This window comes from Carlito syrichta, unplaced genomic scaffold, assembly GCF_000164805.1.
Source record: "Carlito syrichta isolate Samal-C Ts95f unplaced genomic scaffold, Tarsius_syrichta-2.0.1 Scaffold314399, whole genome shotgun sequence".
Taxonomy (NCBI): Eukaryota; Metazoa; Chordata; class Mammalia; order Primates; family Tarsiidae; genus Carlito; species Carlito syrichta.
This window is the reverse complement of record NW_007258495.1, coordinates 13,845-31,908: the sequence shown is the minus strand read 5'-3', so window position 1 is coordinate 31,908 and position 18,064 is coordinate 13,845. Positions and strand designations below refer to the sequence as shown.

General features: G+C 44.1%; 2 protein-coding genes across 16 annotated transcripts in view; one reads left to right on the top strand and one right to left on the bottom strand.

The window, feature by feature from the left end:
* ARMCX3 (armadillo repeat containing, X-linked 3) overlaps positions 1 to 9,508 on the bottom strand; it is a 25,216-nt gene extending 15,708 nt beyond the window's left edge. Inside the window, exons 1-5 of one of the 12 annotated variants that reach the window (XR_002482737.1) lie at positions 8,400 to 9,508; positions 8,077 to 8,136; positions 7,746 to 7,816; positions 4,767 to 4,853; positions 3,881 to 4,020 (exon numbers count right to left, since the gene is read on the bottom strand). Coding sequence is in view for 9 of the 12 variants with exons in the window: in XM_021719319.1 (XP_021574994.1) it covers positions 6,181 to 7,320 (1,140 nt within the window). In the remaining 3 variants the exon portion in view is untranslated. Of the gene's footprint in view, positions 1 to 3,880; positions 4,021 to 4,518; positions 7,472 to 7,741; positions 7,817 to 8,076 lie in introns of those variants that run through there. The other 11 variants (XM_021719319.1, XM_021719318.1, XM_021719317.1 and 8 more) reach the window with 11 other exon arrangements.
* A 4,952-nt stretch (positions 9,509 to 14,460) lies between these two features.
* On the top strand, positions 14,461 to 17,357 carry LOC103274117 (protein ARMCX6). Of its 4 annotated transcripts, none has more exons than XR_002482739.1 (4): positions 14,477 to 14,592; positions 14,908 to 14,989; positions 15,721 to 15,815; positions 16,727 to 17,357. XR_002482739.1 is itself a non-coding variant. In XM_021719327.1 (4 exons), exon 4 carries the CDS (start codon positions 15,867 to 15,869, stop codon positions 16,767 to 16,769), a length of 903 nt encoding a protein of 300 aa, XP_021575002.1. In that variant the 5' UTR covers positions 14,481 to 14,592; positions 14,908 to 14,989; positions 15,122 to 15,208; positions 15,721 to 15,866; the 3' UTR covers positions 16,770 to 17,357. The 4 variants fall into 4 exon arrangements, 3 of the variants coding, with proteins under 3 accessions (XP_021575001.1, XP_008069774.1, XP_021575002.1); XM_021719327.1 differs by adding an exon at positions 15,122 to 15,208 and having other exon boundaries at positions 14,481 to 14,592; positions 15,721 to 17,357; XM_021719326.1 differs by having other exon boundaries at positions 14,461 to 14,592; positions 15,721 to 17,357.
* The last annotated feature ends 707 nt before the right edge of the window (positions 17,358 to 18,064 follow it).

The window sequence follows — 18,064 nt, the reverse complement described above, 5'->3', positions numbered from 1 at the left end:
CCCGCGGGCTCAGGCAATCCGCTCACCTCAGCCTCCCAAAGGCGCGGGATTACAGGCTGAGCCACTGAGCCCGGCAAGTATTACAGTTTTAATACAGATTTTTTCCTTTCTTAAAATGTGTATTCAATACCTCATCAACAAGGGTACCTGCATAATCAATGTTTGTATACCTAACCCTGAATTGTACCCCACATCTTTATAATAAAAAAATAAACATTTTTAAAAATGTGTGTTCATTTTTTTGGCACCCTATTCATACAATGGAAACAATTCAGCCTTAAAAAAGAAGAAAATTCTAACAGGACACAGTGGTATGGGTCTGTGGTCCCAGCTACAAGGGAGGTTGTGCTATTCTCAAGGTGGGAGGATCACTTGAGCTCAGGAGTTCCAGACTGACCTGGGTAACATAGCGAGATCTTTTCTCTTAAAAATAAAAGAAGGAGGAGGAGGAGGAGGAGGAGGAGGAGGAATCTATCAGTTGCAACAACTTGAATGAATCTAGAAAACATTAAACTAAGTGAAGGAAGTCAGGGACAGAAAGACAAATACCAAATGATCTTAAGCATACGTGGAATCTAAAAAAGTCAAACTCACAGAAGTAGAGTAGAATGGTGGTTACCAGCAGGTGGGGGATGAGGGAATAGACAAGGAAAGGGGAAATGTTAGTTAAAGGGTACAAAGTTTCACAGGAGGAATAAGTTCTAGAAATCTACTTCACAGCATGATGAGTACAGTTAATAATAAACTACTGCATTTTTCAAAATTGATAAAAGTAGATTTTAAATGTTCTCACCATAAAGAAATGAATGATAAGTATGTAAGGTGATGTATATGTTAGTTAGCTTGTTTTGATCATTCCACAATGTATACATGTGTCATAACATCACATCATACCCCCGATTATTATTTGCCACTTAAAAATAAAGTTTTAAAAATAATAGATCTCATTGCTTTAAAAAAGCATATTATCTCTCAAACTCTGATAGCCAATTTGATCATATATCTTAATAGTCATAAAATTATCACCTACTGATACTCTGCCTCTACCAAAGGGGCATCTAGAAAGACAAAATTTATAATTGTGTCCAGGGAGAAATGTACTCTTGCTCTTAAATACAAGTATTGGATTTCAGCAACAAGTTAAACCCCATAGCAAAGATGGATGTACCAGATTTTCCTGCTTTGATGGCACCAACCTCTAGCTAGGTTGGCTACATTCCCTGAGAAGTAAATAAACAACCTTCTATGATAATTTGGTTTCTGATATTGATTGATCTTAGGGAAAGAATGTTCTGTAGAGCAACTGTATTTTCCACAGTAACAAACTACTATTCTTTTTTTATTTTCAAAAAGTAATCTCACCCCATTTGATAGCATATTATGTCCCCCGCGAACTGAAAAATACTCAATAAATGAGGATGTTCTATGCCCAAAGATCCTTGTATCACACCTACTCTTTCACATTTTTTTTTTTTTTTGAGTTGGAGTCTCACTCTGTCACCCAGGCTGGAGTGCAGCGGCATTTCATGGCCACCGCAGCCTCAACCTGCTGGGCTCAGGCTTCCAAGTAGCTGGAACTACAGGCACACGCCACCAAGCCCGGCTAATTTTTTGATTTATTGTAGAGATGAGGTCTCACCAGTTTCCCAGGCTGGTCTCGAACCCGTGAGCTCAGGCAATCCTCTCACCTCAGTCTCCCAAAGTGCTGGGATTATAGGCATGAGCCAACACGCCTGGCCTCTTTCACTTTTAAAAATGTTATGGGTGGCTCAGCCTGTAATCCCGCGCCTTGGGAGGCTGAGGTGAGTGGATTGCCTGAGCCCGCGGGTTCCAGACCCGCCTGGGCAGCTTGGCGAGCCCTCATCTCTACAATTAATCAAAAAATTAGCCGGGCGTGACCGTGCGCGCCTGTAGTTCCAGCTACTGGGAAGGCTGAGGCGGAAGGATCGCCGGAGCCCAGCAGGTCGAGGCTGCGGTGGCCGGGAGCGGCCACTGCACTCCAGTCTGGGCGACAGAGTGAGACTCCAACTCAAAAAAAAAAAAAAAAAAAAATGTTAATGGCCCCTGGGGCCAGAGAATGACAGCCCACTCTCAACGGTGAATTGAATTACATTGATAAAGTTACACTTCTAATAAGGATTCCTTTACTCCTCCCTTCTTCCTCCACCCACACCTATCCCCAAACACACAACTGCCCAAGCCCTTAATACAAGATCTGAGAGGTCCCTAATGGAGAGGGTCAAGCACAGAGGTAGGCCACTGTGAAAAGTAAATATTCCTTATCCTGCTTAATAGTGCATCCTCAGGGTCGGGCAGACCAAAGACCCCAGAATGGCAGTGAGACAGCTCTGGCTTAAGGGCAAGTTTAAACAGAGAAACCAGACAAAACCTTCAGCTTGGTAGGCCACTGTGAAAAGTAAATATTCTTTATCCTGCTTAATACTACACCCTCAGGGCAGGGCAGACCAAAGACCCCAGAATGGCAGTTAGACAGCTCTGGCTTAAGGACAAGTTTAAACAGTGAAACCAGACAAAACCTTCAGTTTGGTATGTGATGCAAAATTAATGAAAAAAAAACTAGCATTGAAAATAGTATAAATCAGGAAACTTAGCAGAGAAATTAATGAAAGAAACCCATAAACATAAAATGTGTCTGAACCACACCAACTTGCTAAACCTACACTTGGAATCTCTTTTGAAACAAGGCAGGTAAATACGAATATTTTTTTTAAAAAGAAAACCCGTTTCCTGAGCTTTGAAATATTACATATGCTTTAGTTGACAATTTATAACAGAATTAAACATCTCCTTTGGAAAATCACCTTTGAACATGTTTGGACTGGGATAGACCCACTTATCCTAAAACTGTTAGATGACAACTAAGCCATAATAGCAGAATATCACAGGAGCTGCCATCCTCTGAAAAAGAAGACACTGTCTCCCCATGCCCCATGAGCCACCACCATCACAGTCACAATCCTAGAACTTTACCCCTCCCAAAAGGCTTGAGAACAACAACCTCCTGTGTGAAAACATAGGGACATCAGTGTGTGGCCTGGCTGTGAAACCTCCCTGGCCAAGCAGTCACACACCTGTCTCACACAACACTTTCCCAAAGTCTGGGTTATTTGGTCTAACTAAGACCAGGCAAAAGAACATCAAAAATACATGCAGTACACATACAGCTGCCCCAAGCTGGCCTGGTTCCTTCTCAGTCTCTTCTGTTCACCAAGGACTCCAAAAAAAATCTCAGCATTCAGTCACACCCAGGGTCACCTTATGACCAGAGCAATGACAGTTATTGTTCTGAATTAAATGCTCACTGGTTCGTGGCACGCTGTCATGGGGATGGATTAAATGGTCACCCTGAAAGACACAGAAGCACAAGGAGGCTACCGATGATCTCTCGGGAGAAGCAAATAAAGACAAATGTGAGGGGGAGAAGAGGAAGGAAGAATGAGAAGGAACAAGGAGAGAGGAAAAGGAGCAATTGAATGCTAGTCAAACCTGTGCCTGCCTCAGTGGGGCTTTTTACTCCTCCAGTTAACCTCATTTTTACCCCAGGTATGACCTCAAGGTCAACATGGCTTAATCTGAATATGTTTTTAGAAGTCCAAGCTACATATCACGGTCAAGGGACAAATCTGTATTCATTAACTCTATTTTCTCAAATATCTCCAACAAATCTTTATTATTGTTTTTTGATAAAATAATTTAAAATCAGGCTCTGAAAATTTATTTATAATATGATCCAACTTTATATAAAAAGCATATACTTATGCGGATAGTAAAAGTGTCTGGAAAGGTATACATTCAGTTTCAATTCTGTGCTGCCATAGTCCCTTAGTTCTTTCTGCAGCCTTTTGCTCTGACTCTGTACCTTCTCTCTGGGGGAATCACATCCTGTTCCATGGCCTGTTATCATCCATCCTCTGATGACTCTAAAATCTTCATTTGCAGCCCATTCTTCTCTTCTGAGCATCAGATCAACGTATTCAAATGACAATAGGACGCCCCCATCTGAATGTCACACAGGTACCTCAAACTGAATTTATTTTACATGAATTAATCCTCCCACCCCAACCCCCGCAAATCTTTTTTCTCTCACCTAACAATAAGAGCAAGACAAATGTTAGTCCCCTTTTCCCTCAGCCTATCCTACCCTTAAAATTGGTGTTAAATGAATTCCTACATATGCATGATTTAGTAGTGTCACCATACCCAACAACTTTAAGCCAACCACACTCCCTGGTCCTTGTGTCTACCACAGACAACATTACAGTACCTACAAGGAAACCTAGGGCCAAACCAGATATCTGAACAGAGGATTTTACTTTTTCCTGGTCTCATAAAGAAATCAGGATAACATCCCCAAACCAACTAGAAATATATTGTGGAAGCTGGTGTGATCCTGTCTAAGAAAACATTTTGATTCGTTAAAAAATAAAGAAAATCTTATTCCTTTGAGAAATTATTTTAACAGTTGCCTTGCAGGAATAACAGAACTTTACACAGTAGTCACTTAATAAATGTTAACCTTTATTGTTACTATTATTTATTAAATGACACTGAAACATGGCAGAACGCCCCAGCAAAACAAAGGTCAACCTAAAAATATCAACCCTGCATTCTAGGTAATTAAGGGTGCTCACTTTTCTTAATTAACTACTATGTGCCAGAAAATTATAAGTAATTTGCATATATTACCTCATTTAATCCTCATGATAAGCCCCATCTATCATTTCAGAGAGGAAACTTTAACCTACCTCATTTTTAATCTAAATATTTCTTCCACTCAGTTTGTGCTCCAATCACTTGCTTCATTCCCAACACTTTTCTTTTTCAAAAATTTCCTAAAAATCAATATTCATTTTAGATAAATAATAACACAGAGATGAATAAAAAGTCAAAAAGTAAATCTTTCCTATTTGGATGTTTATAAATTCCAGAGTTTTAGTGTCTTTTTAAACATATATTTTATTATTCTCCAAAAAAATGGAATAATCCTCTGAATACTGCTATCTAGCCTACCTTTCTCACTTCCCAGTTCTCAATGAATAGCTTTTCCTGGCTATATAGATTTCCGTCAGCATATTTATCATGTCCTACTATGTGAATATTTCTTAATTTATTTAACCAATACAGTACACTAAATGCTTGCTTCCAATTTTTACTACCTTAGTGCTGGGACGAACAGACCTATACATACAATCCTTGGCCAATTATTAAATTACTTGCTTAGAACAAACGCTTTACATATTTTAAGGTTTATGATATGTATTGCCAAATGGCCACCACCAGGGTTTGAAAGGCTACATTTTGGCACACCCTCACTGGTGCCGTATAGTAGTAGAGGGACTTTCATATGGATCTCAATTATTTTCTATTAAAAAATATTTAGTGGCTCTTGGAGTTCAATGGGATAATATTCAAACAGCTCTTCACAACTGGCATCACCCAGCTTTCCAAATGTATTGACTCCCACTCCCCACACTTTCCACTCTAAGCAGACTGGTCTCCTGTCATAGGAAGTAGATTCCTACCTTCACTCATTTCTCATACCATTCCCTTCTCAGTACTGTCTCCTGGAAAGCCCTAACTGCCCTACCCCATTCAGGACTCATTTTCAATGACCACCTCCTCCATGAAGCTTTAGCTGATGAGCATATCCCTTTGCTTCCTCTGTGCTCTGAGAGTAAACATCTGACAGTGAGTGTATGCTCCTGATACAGTCTCAGTTATCTTTTGGTTTGTATGTTTCTTATCTCTCTACCTAGATTATAAACCAAAGGACAAGGTTGGTTTTTTCTTTTTTCTTTTTTTTCCAGCATTAACACACACCTTTGTTAATGATACACAAATTAAATCAATGCAAATGAAAGAAGGGAGTTAACTTATGATGAATTGGTTCACTGTCACTTATGCAGAAGAAATAGTAAAAATATTTCAATCTAGGCAGCGAGATAAAAAGCAACAAACATGTTTTCAGAAACAAGTAGTGATATTCATTCATCCAGCTTTAACCTGAAGACCAACTCGGTTAACTATCAGCATTGGTGATACAATATGATATTCATTATTCAAAATTGGCAGCTGAAAGGATTCCTTTACCGTATAAACAAGGTGGAGAAAAGGAATAGTTTACAATGTGTGTTGCTTCTCAACTACAAAATCAAGGAGTTATTCCTGGCTCTTCGGGAACATATGCTCAACCAGTTTGGCCATGAATTTTCCAACTTTTACTTTTACCAAAAAATCATGGTGACTTTCTATTCCCAACACTTTATCAGCACACACCTGAAATTCTTTTAAAAAGAAAAAAAGTGAACCTTCACCAAAGTGATTCTGAGTAGGTTCATTTTCTTCCCACTTAAAATTGTCACATACGTTCTCAAATATGACCAGAAGTTTAAGAATAACTTCTTTGTTTTCCTTCTTATTAAAAAGAGAACCCAGTGAAGATGGTACTTGGGCCCTGAGCAGTTCCCTAGACATGGCTGGATTTTCAGCCAAATTCAAAAGGAGTTTCAAAACCTGAAGTTTGGTTTCTTCATTTCCTGCTGAAAATAAACGAAAAAAGTCTGAAATGGAATTAGCAAGCATGTGCTGATACTCATTAGTAACAGTCATATTCGTAAGTAATCTTAGTCCAGCCAACTGCACAGATGAGTTCAAGCGAGAAGTGATTGTGTCATCACACACTTGATTCATGTATATCTTAAGCCTGCGCTGATTTTCAGCATTCACACTCAAGTTATTCAGGACAATTAAAGCCTTTTCCTTAACTATGGGATCCCGAGTATTAAGAATCTTTGCCACAATTGGGAGACCACCCAGATCACGAATAATATCTCTGTTGAATGCATAAGCAGCATTGTTACCCAGAGCAATTAAAGCTGCTTCAAGAATATAAGGTTTTTCTGACATCTCAACCAAGCAAAGAACTTTTTGAAGCTCTTGAGGGGACAAAATAGTATCATCTGAATTGGGAGAAGCCCGTTTCTGGACAGCACGACGTGCCCGGGTAGCCCTGGCCCTTGCCCTAGCTCTAGCTCTGGTCCCAGCCTCAGTCCCAATTCGGGCCCAAGGTGGGTACCATACTATACTCTTGCTGTCATTGCTGTCATCATCATCATCAGACCAGTCATTGTACCTAGCCCCAGAACAGTCTCCAGCATCATCCACATCCCCAGACCCTCCCTCAGCCATTTTCTCCTTGTTCTGTTTTCTTCCTCTGGTCAGTCTATAAATGCAATAGCAGGCGCCAGCCCCAATAACCAGGCCTGCAGTCACCCAGCCTACTTTCCTGGCGTAGCCCATGCAATCGTCCCTGACAATAGCAGGGACCAAGGAATAGAGTAGTCACTCAGGCTGGGGGAAGACAGCTGTGGGCCTGGGTGCAGGCCTGTGGAAGGTGATCGTCTTCAGCCACTTCAGGGCCACAACAACTGATTATGGAATGGAATTGGACCTAGGGGTGGAGGAAGAAAATAGGGTTTGAGTTTCTCTTCTGTTTGTGTTGCCCCATGCAGGGATTTGCACAGAGGGCCAAGAGGGTAGTAACTGAATGCTAGTTAAGAAATGTAGATTGTTGACAAAATCTTTATCTCCCTCATTTCACCCTCTCTCTTCCCCCGAGCTCACCTCCCACCCAAGCTTAGATAAAAGCGATGGAGTCCACAGACTCTGCTGGACTCAATCACCACAACCTCAGGTGTCCAAGTGTGTAGAACCCTTGCACTAACCTCCTCAAAACAGGCAGTTTGACGCCTCTTTCCTTCTCTGAAGGTCTGCCACGCCCAACAACCTTTCCAATCTGCAGAAAAACCAGAATTAGCGAGAACTGCGAGCTTGGTGAATTGACTGTTCATTTGTTGCTTTCTTGAGTCACCATTCGGACTGTCAAAATGTTCTTAACCTCTCTTTGCCACCCAAAACATGCACATGCCTGCCCCCTCCCTAGCTTGAAATGGGAGGGATGTAAGGAAAATAAAGTAGGATTGAGTGAGCCCGCCCAAACCGCGACAGATTTCCAACCCCTCCCCCTTTCCAGGAAGCCCCCACGCCCACACCGACCTCTACTGATCAGAGAAACTTCCTCCCTCGATGCAAGCGGGGCCACCTGCTACAGCCGACCTGCAGGATGACAGATCGAAAACATAGGGACTAACTGCTGTTGAGAGAGGAGGATTATGAACAAACTATCTGATAGGTTTCCCTACTGTCATCCCCCACTCCACCACACACACACAACGCACGCCATTTCGCCACAGTCTGGGGAGTGCGTGAAACACATTCAGACTCAGACCTGAACCTAGATTATTACCTCCTCTGCCTTCTCCCCACCCCTCACTCCCACCCTCGTCCCCGCCCCTCCTAGGGTCCTTAGATGGTCTTACCCTCAAATCGACCTTCACCGATAGGGGTTAATTTCCTTCCTCTTCTCTTGCCTGGCGTTGTGCCTCAACCTATGAAAAGACTAGCCACCCGGGAGAGGCTCGGACCCACTGGACGCAGAGCCACGGTCAGGAAGCTACAGCCCCAGGCTGAAAGACGGGAAACAGCCGCTACTGAGTGCTTGGTGGACGGACCGGTCCCCACAACACGAAACCTCTTTCGTAATTGGAGGCTTGGTTGTCAAGGATTTCTCACCCCTATTACCCCTCTTGGGGTTCTGCTGACACATCACATTGCACCTCACCACTCCTGCTCCCCATGTCCAGTCTTTCCCCGCTGACACTGTCCTGGTGGACTAGGGGCCAACACCCAGGCCAAAGCTTCCTTTCCGGATTGAGGGCCTCGGCTCCCAGCAGATTCCCATCTTCCGATCTCTGGACTCCTCTCCAAATACCCCCTGCTCACCGTTTTGCAGCACTGAAACGGGCTGCAGGTGGGACATATGTCTTGGAAAGCGGGCGGTAAGAGAGACGACAGAGGCGCCTCAGGATCCGCGACGGTCTCCGCCCTATGCCCTCAGCCACCCCCACTTTATGGAATCTCCCAGGCACTGACCTGCAGGGATCCGGGACAATTTCCGTCTCTTCCTCCTTCTTCCCTCTGCCACAGGCCAGCCCGCCCTCAGGGCAATAGGGAGGTGGTACTCAGACGGGAACAACGACCAGGACAAGAAGGACTTCTGCACACGTCAGCTCTTGGTCACGTGAGAGCTACGTCATCCACCAACTCGGGTCCCCAATTTCCCCTCCCACCAGCAGTGCCGCAGAAGAGGGCCCGCCCCCCTCCATTCCCTCCCGCATACCAGGCCTGTTACTCTCTTTTTCTCTAATCCCATCTCCCTGTAGTTGCGTTTCCCTTCTTTCGATTACCAGAAAGGGACGGCATCTTCCCCTGGGGCTACTGTCCACTTGTACTTTTTTGAAAAATTGCCTCTTCCTTCCCTAGGCTCCTGGGACACCAGCAGCCTTTCTCTACCTCCCCTCCTCCCAGCTATTAACGTCTACCATTTCCTCTGCAATCTAGTCTAAAATCTGAAATGAGCAAGCGATAAGAAAAGGAAATCTGGAATGACAGTCTTTTACTTTCCTAGTACTTTTAAAATTTTCGTTCTGCCCTCCCCTGCCCCCAGCCTGCATTCCTTTTGTGAGGAAAAAAAATACTCTAAAGCTATTTTTATTTTAGAAATAAAAAGTGTGGAGGTTGGAGAGTGATGTTGGGCCATGGCTTCCAGAAGTCCCACATTTTCTCACTTGGTGGAATGTGTTAACACACTTTGCTCAAAGCAATCTTAACATCTTCTGGGGCCTAGCACGTAACACAACCCTAAATGAGCTAATAAGTGTGTCTTGTCTAAGCAAACTAGGCCAGTCTTCTGAATAGGAGAGCTACAGACTTTCACCTGCATCAGTCAGCAAGGAGGAGGCACTAAGGCCACAAAAGCTAGTAACACAGAAAAAAAATGAGTAGAAATCATGACTGCATAGTCAGTATCTGTAAGATAAAGCATGCACACTGACAAAGTAACTGATATACAAAAAACTTTACAAAATATGCTTGGGTACACTTAGAAAATATTATCTATAATGAAATAGGTATTAGAGGAACACTGAGCCCAAGACAAAATTGACCGAACTCTGCATCTAGCAATTAGTGTGAAACCAGTTCACTGATTGGTTTGATTAACTCAATAATTCACCCAAGTATCAATTATTTAACCTTTTAAAGTAGGAAAAGAAATAAAATAATGATATTCTCTCCTTGTTTAAATTAACCAGCCCTGGCTTCAGTTGCTTGCAACCAAGCAATCTTAACTAATATGTGATACAAAAAGAAATCGTACAATACAGAAAGTAATACGGCTTTTCAGGACATGGGGTCTTCAGTGGAATATTCCCTAATAGTTTGGATATAAGGTTGTTATCTGAGTATGACTTTTATGATTCACAGACAATATGGGAATAAATCAAGAGAATAAGGAGTTTGGGAAGAGGCAAACTTCCAGGAAAATTCATATTGATGTAACTTCTGGGAGATAGTACTGGAACATGATTGAAATTTAGTAAACAGAAACCAAATCAACTATATGATCCTGTGTTTAGAGAAAGATCACATGCAGCAAACGGGCTCATTCAAGCATAGGAATATATGAAAAGGAGAGTCAGAAGAAAGTGTTGCTACTCCACATCCAAGCACTATCTGGAGGAGAGGGAGTGTTGTCTCTGAGGAATGGAACATTTCACTTTCCTTGACAGAGTCATCCCCATGCTGTATAAGAGCACTTCAAGCTTCCTCAGCTGAAAGTCACTTCTTAACGTGAGCGGATGTCATTGCTCTGATTGCAAGCTCACCAAGCAACCTTCTGAGGTTATTGCTTCCCAAGTAGTAACTTGACAGAAACTTTCAGTACCCCTGACACTTGTATTTCTCCGGGAAAATTATTCAGTTGTCACCCCTGTTGATACTTATCTTTCCTTGTGGCCTACTTACAGGAAGAGAATGCAGAAACACATAGGTTTGAGCCTTCAGATCTAGATTGTTATATAAGTCACTATGAATGTGAGTCTCCTTGACAGAGGCATCTGTTCTCAGCATACAGATGAAACCAGGGCTTGATCATGCAACTCTGAAGAAGAGACCTCAAACTGTAAGTGCAACCTTGTAGAACCCTGTCAGGGAAGCCCAGGTGGCCTTGGCTCAAAAGACAATTTTGTGTATCACCATTTCATAACTGTGCTTTCCTGATGTTCAGTTACTGTGAAAATTACAACTAAAACTGCTGTGGCAGATAAGCTCACAGCACCTCCACAGCAGGACAAAGGGTTAATATTCAAAATGATTAAAGGGGTCCTACAATCAATAGCAGCATCTGAAACAGTTTACATTTCTCTAGGAAAAGAAAGAAAGTACATTTTACACACCCTATGTTTTCCTCAGCAAAGGGGCTGGCCATTGTGTCCAAAAGAGACCAACCCAAAGGTCTCTTACTAAAATGTGAATCTTGAGCAGAGAAGTAAAAACCTGAAAATTGGTGGACTTATGGCACCCTGAAGAGATAACTATCAACTCCTCCTACTCAGACCCCTCAGAGCTGACCCTGATCTTCCATGGTCCCTCCTTTTCCAAGTTAACTAGGCTTGTTTTCTGTTGCTTGTGGCCAAACAACTTTAATGAAGACACAATTTTAAAAAAACACACATTACAAAAAGCAAAATAACTTTTCAAGATAATAATCTTCTACAGTCTTTTTTTCGCCCTTCACAATTTCATCAGTGTTATAATCAGCTGGTCCTTTTTTGTTTGCAGGTACATTATAAGTTACATACCACAGGTGAACACATATGGATTTAAGCCAAAAGGTTCTTTTTGGTAATGGCTTCACATGGCCTTTTGCAGGCTCAGGAATTTTTAACAGGTTTGTCTGAAGACTTGCTTAAGCATGTTCCTTTTTTTGTGTGCTTTTGAAATGGTATGCAGGCACATAACATGTCCTTAAATAAATATTTGTTGATATGTGTATAACGCCAAGCAAAGTAGTTTTAAATGTTAGTTTCCGGGGAGGAATTGGTAGAACTATTGATCAGAATGATAAAGAGGTTAGAGAATTGAAAGAATTGTCAATCCCATAGGATTTAGGAAGTTTTAGACAGGAGTGGATTCAAACTGGAAAATCTCTGACTTAGAGAATGGTAGTCAGGGATTATACATTGAAATTGGAGGATATACCAAAAGGAGGAGAAATTTTATACTAGTAAGAAGAGGTAGGAGTAGAGCTTTTGTCACTGAAGCCTGGCTAAGTGTTGTGAAGATGAGTTCCTATTGAAGAGCCATGTCTACAACACAGTGTCATCTGTTTCTGTTAAGCTTTACATACTACTAAATTCTTTCTAATGTATATATTCAAAACAAACAAAAGCTACTTATACAAGTACCTACCAGCTGAAAACTGAATGATAGGCAGTTGAATCCACGAGCTCTGTTAGTAAGTCTTCACAAATAGAATTCACTGATCTAGTAGTAAAAAAGGGGTCATGAAAAGAATGGTATAAGGGAATGGTGATGAAACAAATGAGGTAAACATTTAAAGAGATAGGATATGATATTGATGAGTGAATTTGGACTACAAAAAGGGAAGACCAGAAAGTTGTGACATGTTCTTTACTTCTGGATATTCACCAGCAAGGCACTAGAGCTCCCTGGCTCCCCTCCTGAAAGGGCCTCCTCCACACAGAGGCCCCTGGGAAGGGGGGCCTGCTGCTGAGGTGTCATATTTCAGAGTTCTAAGAAAGAGGCTGTCTGAAGGGTCTATATTTAGAGTATGACTCCCCAGCTAGGACAGGTGGATGTGTGGGGACTAATTTCTGCATACTTTGCCCTTGAGTTCTGAAATTATTCTGAGGGGCTTGTACGGGTGGTTCAGTGAAGTTGTAACAAAAGACAGGAAATGAAAAGCCCTCTTTTTCCTGGCGACTGCTTGGGGTCCTGTACATTGTCTCTCCATTTGTGAGAGAAAAAAATAACATGGACATCAGGGGTGTTGCAGCGATTCACAGATACCCACAGACCCTCATCACCATCTCCACTGGAAAATGTACATGAATAGCAGCCGCTGGAGAGATCTTCCAGTGCCATGATAGAATGAGAATTCTCTCTTATTAAGTTTCATTTTCATCAATGGACTAACAAGGAATTCTCTAATTTCTGGGTGATTTATGGGTTGCACCATGAAACTTCAGAATAGATTTTAAGCAAAGCACTTGGAATGAAAGGCAGGCTAATCTGTGAAGTTACTAATCTGTAAGGATCAACTGAAGATGCAAAATTTATCTGAAGTTGAGGTCTGCATGAAGTCTGTCCTTTGAAGTCAGAGTGAAAGCCATTCAGCAATCTTCCATAAAGATCTCAGTCATTTGACACCTAATACTATAAGTTCTGCCAGAAGAAAGAAAGGGACAGTGGTTCACTTACCTAAAATGCTCATGATTAGAACACTGGCCTCACTATAAATTCATTTACTCATCAATTTATAAGTCCTATTGAAAGCACATGTTTTTGTTTGTAAGGATATGTTTTTAAATTTTAATATGCTAATTGAAGCCACTATTTCCTGTGCAGTTAGAAGAAAATATTTTCAATGTAATGCAATTAACTTCACCAAATCAATGAAACTTCCCCATTACCTGGAAAATCTTGCTTATATTATACACATTTTTAAAAAGTATTTGAATTCTTTTTCTCCAAGTGGAAACAGCTTGGTTGTATTTTCTGATTACAAAATAGTGTAGCTCAAGTCAATAAAAAAGGAAGGACAAAATAGAACACAAATGTATCAAAAATATTTATAAATGGCAGGGCTCAGTGGCTCAGGCTGTAATCCCAGCACTTTGGGAGGCCGAGACGAGAGGATTGCCTGAGCCTGCGGGTTCTAGACCAGCCTCAGCAACTTGGTGAGACCTCGTCTCTACAATATCAAAAATTAGCCGGGCATAGTAGGGCATGCTTGTAGTTCTGGTTACTTGAAAGGCTGAAGCGGAAGGATCACCGGAGCCCAGCAGGTCGACGCTGGGGTGGCTGTGAACATGCCACTCCACTCCAGCCTGGGCGATGGAGTGAGACTCCAACTCAAAATAATAATAATAATAATAATCATCATCATCATCTCACTACCTGAGCTTCATTTTCTGCCTCTCCCCCAATTTTGGTGCAAAGATTAAACATGGAAAAGAGGTAGAAATTAAGAAAGGGGGTGTAGGAGCTTCAGAGACAAGGAAAGGATGAGATAATTCCCCAAGAAGTATAAGTGAAGGGTAGATCCAGGAAAAGATGCTGCCCCTTCCTGAAACTAGAGAAAGTCAAATTTAAACACCAGAGAGACATGGCCACTTCTGGTTTCTGGTATTGTTACAGAGGAAAAGAGTGACAAGGCCCAGTGTGATGGGGGGAGGTACAAAGCAGGCTGGCGCCTGCCGCACTGCTTGTGGGAGTGGAAATTGGGGGCCAGAGCTCACTGGTGACGTGGCTGTCACGTGACCAAGAGCCGCCTAGAGCATAAGTCCTGCTAGTCTCCTCTGTCTGGGTACCAGCCCCTATTACTCTGCAGGCTTGGAAGGGAGAAGGAAACTAGCTCGGGCCATGCAGGTCGGTGCGACGGTGGGCGCTGCTTGGAAAGCGGTTGGGGTGGCAGAGGGCCAAGAGTGCTGCAGATCTAAGTTCGGGTCAATGGGGCTGTGTCCCTTTCTCGCCTACTTTCTAAATACCGACCCCCACCCCCATCCCACCCCATACTGATTTTAGTAGAGAGAAGTGGCAGGCTTCGGGTGGGGGTGAGGGGAGTGGTTGGAGGTTCCAGAGATTCCGAGAAAAACAGGTTGGTTCCAGGATCGGGGAACCCGGTGTCCCGGGTACTGGTCTGTCCACCAAGCACTCCGTCCTCTCCGTCCCGTCTTTTTGCAGGTTTGTAGGTCTATTGGCCTGTAGGTCGCGGCGCAGATCTTGGCGAGAGAAGGAGCAAACTGCCTTAGTTGGAACCGTGCCGGTCGGTGTGAAGGTGGGATTAGCCCGGGACCGTGGGTGGGGGCGGCGGAAGAAGGGGGTTGGGATCCGTGACGGCTAGGTCCGAGTCGCCCTCTCCTGGCCCCTTCTTTCTCCACACCCCCTCCCATTTCAGTGCAGGGAAAGGGGTGTGGCGGCTTTTGCTGGGGAAATGGCGGATGACCAGGGGGCGGGGGAAGCCCGCACGAGGAGTCAGAAAAGTGTGAGAAATCTTTTAAACTCAAGGGCCTAAAATTCAGAAAAGCAGATATTGGGACCTGTGTCTTCAGTCTGTCCACTACACTTTCATTCTCCATTGCTGCTTATCTGTCTTTCCATTTGTCCTGCCAAACTCTGTCCACCTATCACTGTGGAGGAAATACTGACAACGGACGACAAGGAAAGACCAAGGAATTTACCTGACTTTAGTAAAGGTTGATGGGAGAAACTTCCCATGAAACTGTGGTGGTAGAGGTGTGTGGCAGAGATAACCTGAGGGATACCCTCCTCCTCACCCTCCTGGTTATCATAGCACAGCCCCATATCCAGCTTTTCTCTGTAGGGTCAGGAAGACAAATGGTAGATTCTGAGGATAGATAGGGGAGGAGAGAAGATAACAAATAACAGTTTGCTATGAATCCACTGTGCTCACTGAGAACTTGGCTCCACCCTCTGTTTGGTGAGGCACAAAAGCAGGCACAATCCAAAACCCTAATACTCTTTTTTCACCCATAGATTCTTCATAACAGACCAACAGGAGCCTGGAAGAGGCTGAAAACTACTACCCTCCACCAATACTCACCCTGGCACTAAAGGTCCTCTTCAGTCAGGTGGAGCAAGGTCCTTTCTTATCCTCCTCCAAGGTTGACATAGACTTGAGCATGGGCCGGGCACGGGAAGTGGGTTGGATGGCAGCAGGACTGATGATTGGGGCTGGTGCCTGCTACTGCGTTTACAAACTGACGGTAGGAAGAGGTGACAGCGAGAAGTTGGAGGAGGAGGAGGAAGAGGAATGGGATGATGACCAGGAGCTGGACGAGGAGGAGCCGGATATTTGGTTTGATTTCACAACTATGACTCGGCCGTGGAATGAGGACGGAGATTGGACAGAGCCTGGAGCCCCAGGTGGCACTGAGGACAGGCCTTCAGGGGGAGGAAAGGCCAATCGAGCACACCCAATAAAACAGAGGCCGTTCCCCTATGAACATAAAAATACTTGGAGTGCTCAACACTTTAAAAATGTCAGTTATATTCTTGACCCGTCCAAGTGTCTCCTCATTCAGGGAAACCTGTTGTTTGTCGAGCCCAGGAATGCAGGATTTTCATTTGGCCACAATATCAGTAGTCATTTGGCCAGCCTCTCAATGGTGGGAATCACCATCCCCACTCCTGACCCTGCTGTCAGAGAGGCTTTGTGTGCCCCAGCTAACGTGAATGCGGGTATTGAAAGTCAGGGCCAGATTAAGATGTACATCAGTGAAGTGTGTCGGGAGCCTGTGTCACGTTGCTGCAACTCATTTCTGCAGCAGGCCGGATTAAATTTGTTAATAAGCGTGACAGTTATTAATAACATGCTTGCCAAGTCCGTTTCAGACTTGAAGTTTCCTTTGATATCAGAGGGAAGTGGATGTGCTGAGATTCAGGTTTTGAAACCGCTGATGGGTTTGTCTGAAAAGCCAGTCTTGGCGGGGGAGTTGCTTGGTGCCCAAATGCTCTTCTCTTTCATGTCCCTCCTCATCAGAAACGGAAACAGAGAGATACTCCTGGAAGCCCTGGCCCCTTAAATGGCCGTCTCCAGCAGAATGGGACTGAATCCACCCCAAACCTGCTTGGTTTGCAGATGTCAAAGATTCTGCAGAGGGTGCAACTGAAGGGCCAGCCTTAGCCAGTCACCACATCATTGGGTGAAAGTTTCAGTGTTCAGTCGAGGACCACACTCTTATTGGCCAGGCAGGGGCTCCCACAGAGCTCTGAGTAACTTGTTGGTTTTGCAGCCTGCAGGCAACGTGCTATGTAAACTCCTCCCTTGCAGCCTCCTTCCTGTGGTGAAGGGATCCCTTCGGCCGCCTGCTGTGGATAAAGAACATCCAATTACAGCATCGCGGGTGCCGTGGTTGCCTGTGGTGGTCTCCCTGTCTAAGCGGGACCACTTTGCAGAGACCAGACGCATATCGGAGCTTGAGCTGAAAATGCATTTGTTGCAGCTTAGGTTGAATTATGTTTCATTTACTCTTCTACACGAGCTGATGGATGGTGAACCTATTCATCAAAAAGTACACTCTTCTTCTGTCTATTGTACTGACTTAACCTCTTCCACCTGAGTCCGCCTCTGTGTGTATCATCAATAAAGTTGTGTGCTTTGATTGGCAAAACAGAGACATGGTCCTTGTCCTTGAGTTTGCAGTCTGCACAGAAGGAAAGGCAAAAACGCACGCTAAATGCCAGCTGACAGGGGCATCTGCTTCCTGACAAACGTACGCGTATCAGTGCTCACAGGAGGCGGGGGCAGAAAGGGGCTGCAGTGCTCAGAAGAAGTTTTGACAAGGGGCTGGTGGCAGGGGTGGAGGCAGGGGATGGGGGGAGTTGGGGGAATTAAGATAGAGCATTGAGAGGACTGAAAGGGACAACATCCTTGCAGCAGGCAGCACAGTGCCAGGCACAGAGAAATGCCTCCCTACAGTGTCTTTCTCTGACTTCCAGCCTAGAGAGAAAGGTCAGTGACCCTGGCATTTGCCTGCCCATCCCGACCAGGGTGTGTGTGGGGGATCACTCTACCATGCATCCATGCCCATATAACGCATAATGCCCACAATAAAGGTTGCCACTTACTCAGTGCCTAGCTTGTGTAGTTCCGTCCCTCCTTCAGAGGTGCCCTTAGACCTGCTTCTGGCCCTCCTCTCTTCCTTGGGATCCCAAGCAGGACCTCCTGGCAGGGAGAGAAGGGTTGGCTGCTGCTTGCATTGGGGTCCCGAGGTCTCGTCGGTACCCCGTGAGGAAAGGAAGTGTCCCTCTGCCCTTAAGCACTCCTTGGGTCCAGGCAACGCCAGCTGCCACGCACACCACCCCCGGCACCTGCCCC

What these genes read in the sequence shown, in the direction of transcription:
- LOC103274117 (XM_021719326.1), top strand. Translation starts at nt 15,867, where the DNA reads ATGGGCCGGGCACGGGAAGTGGGTTGGATGGCAGCAGGACTGATGATT.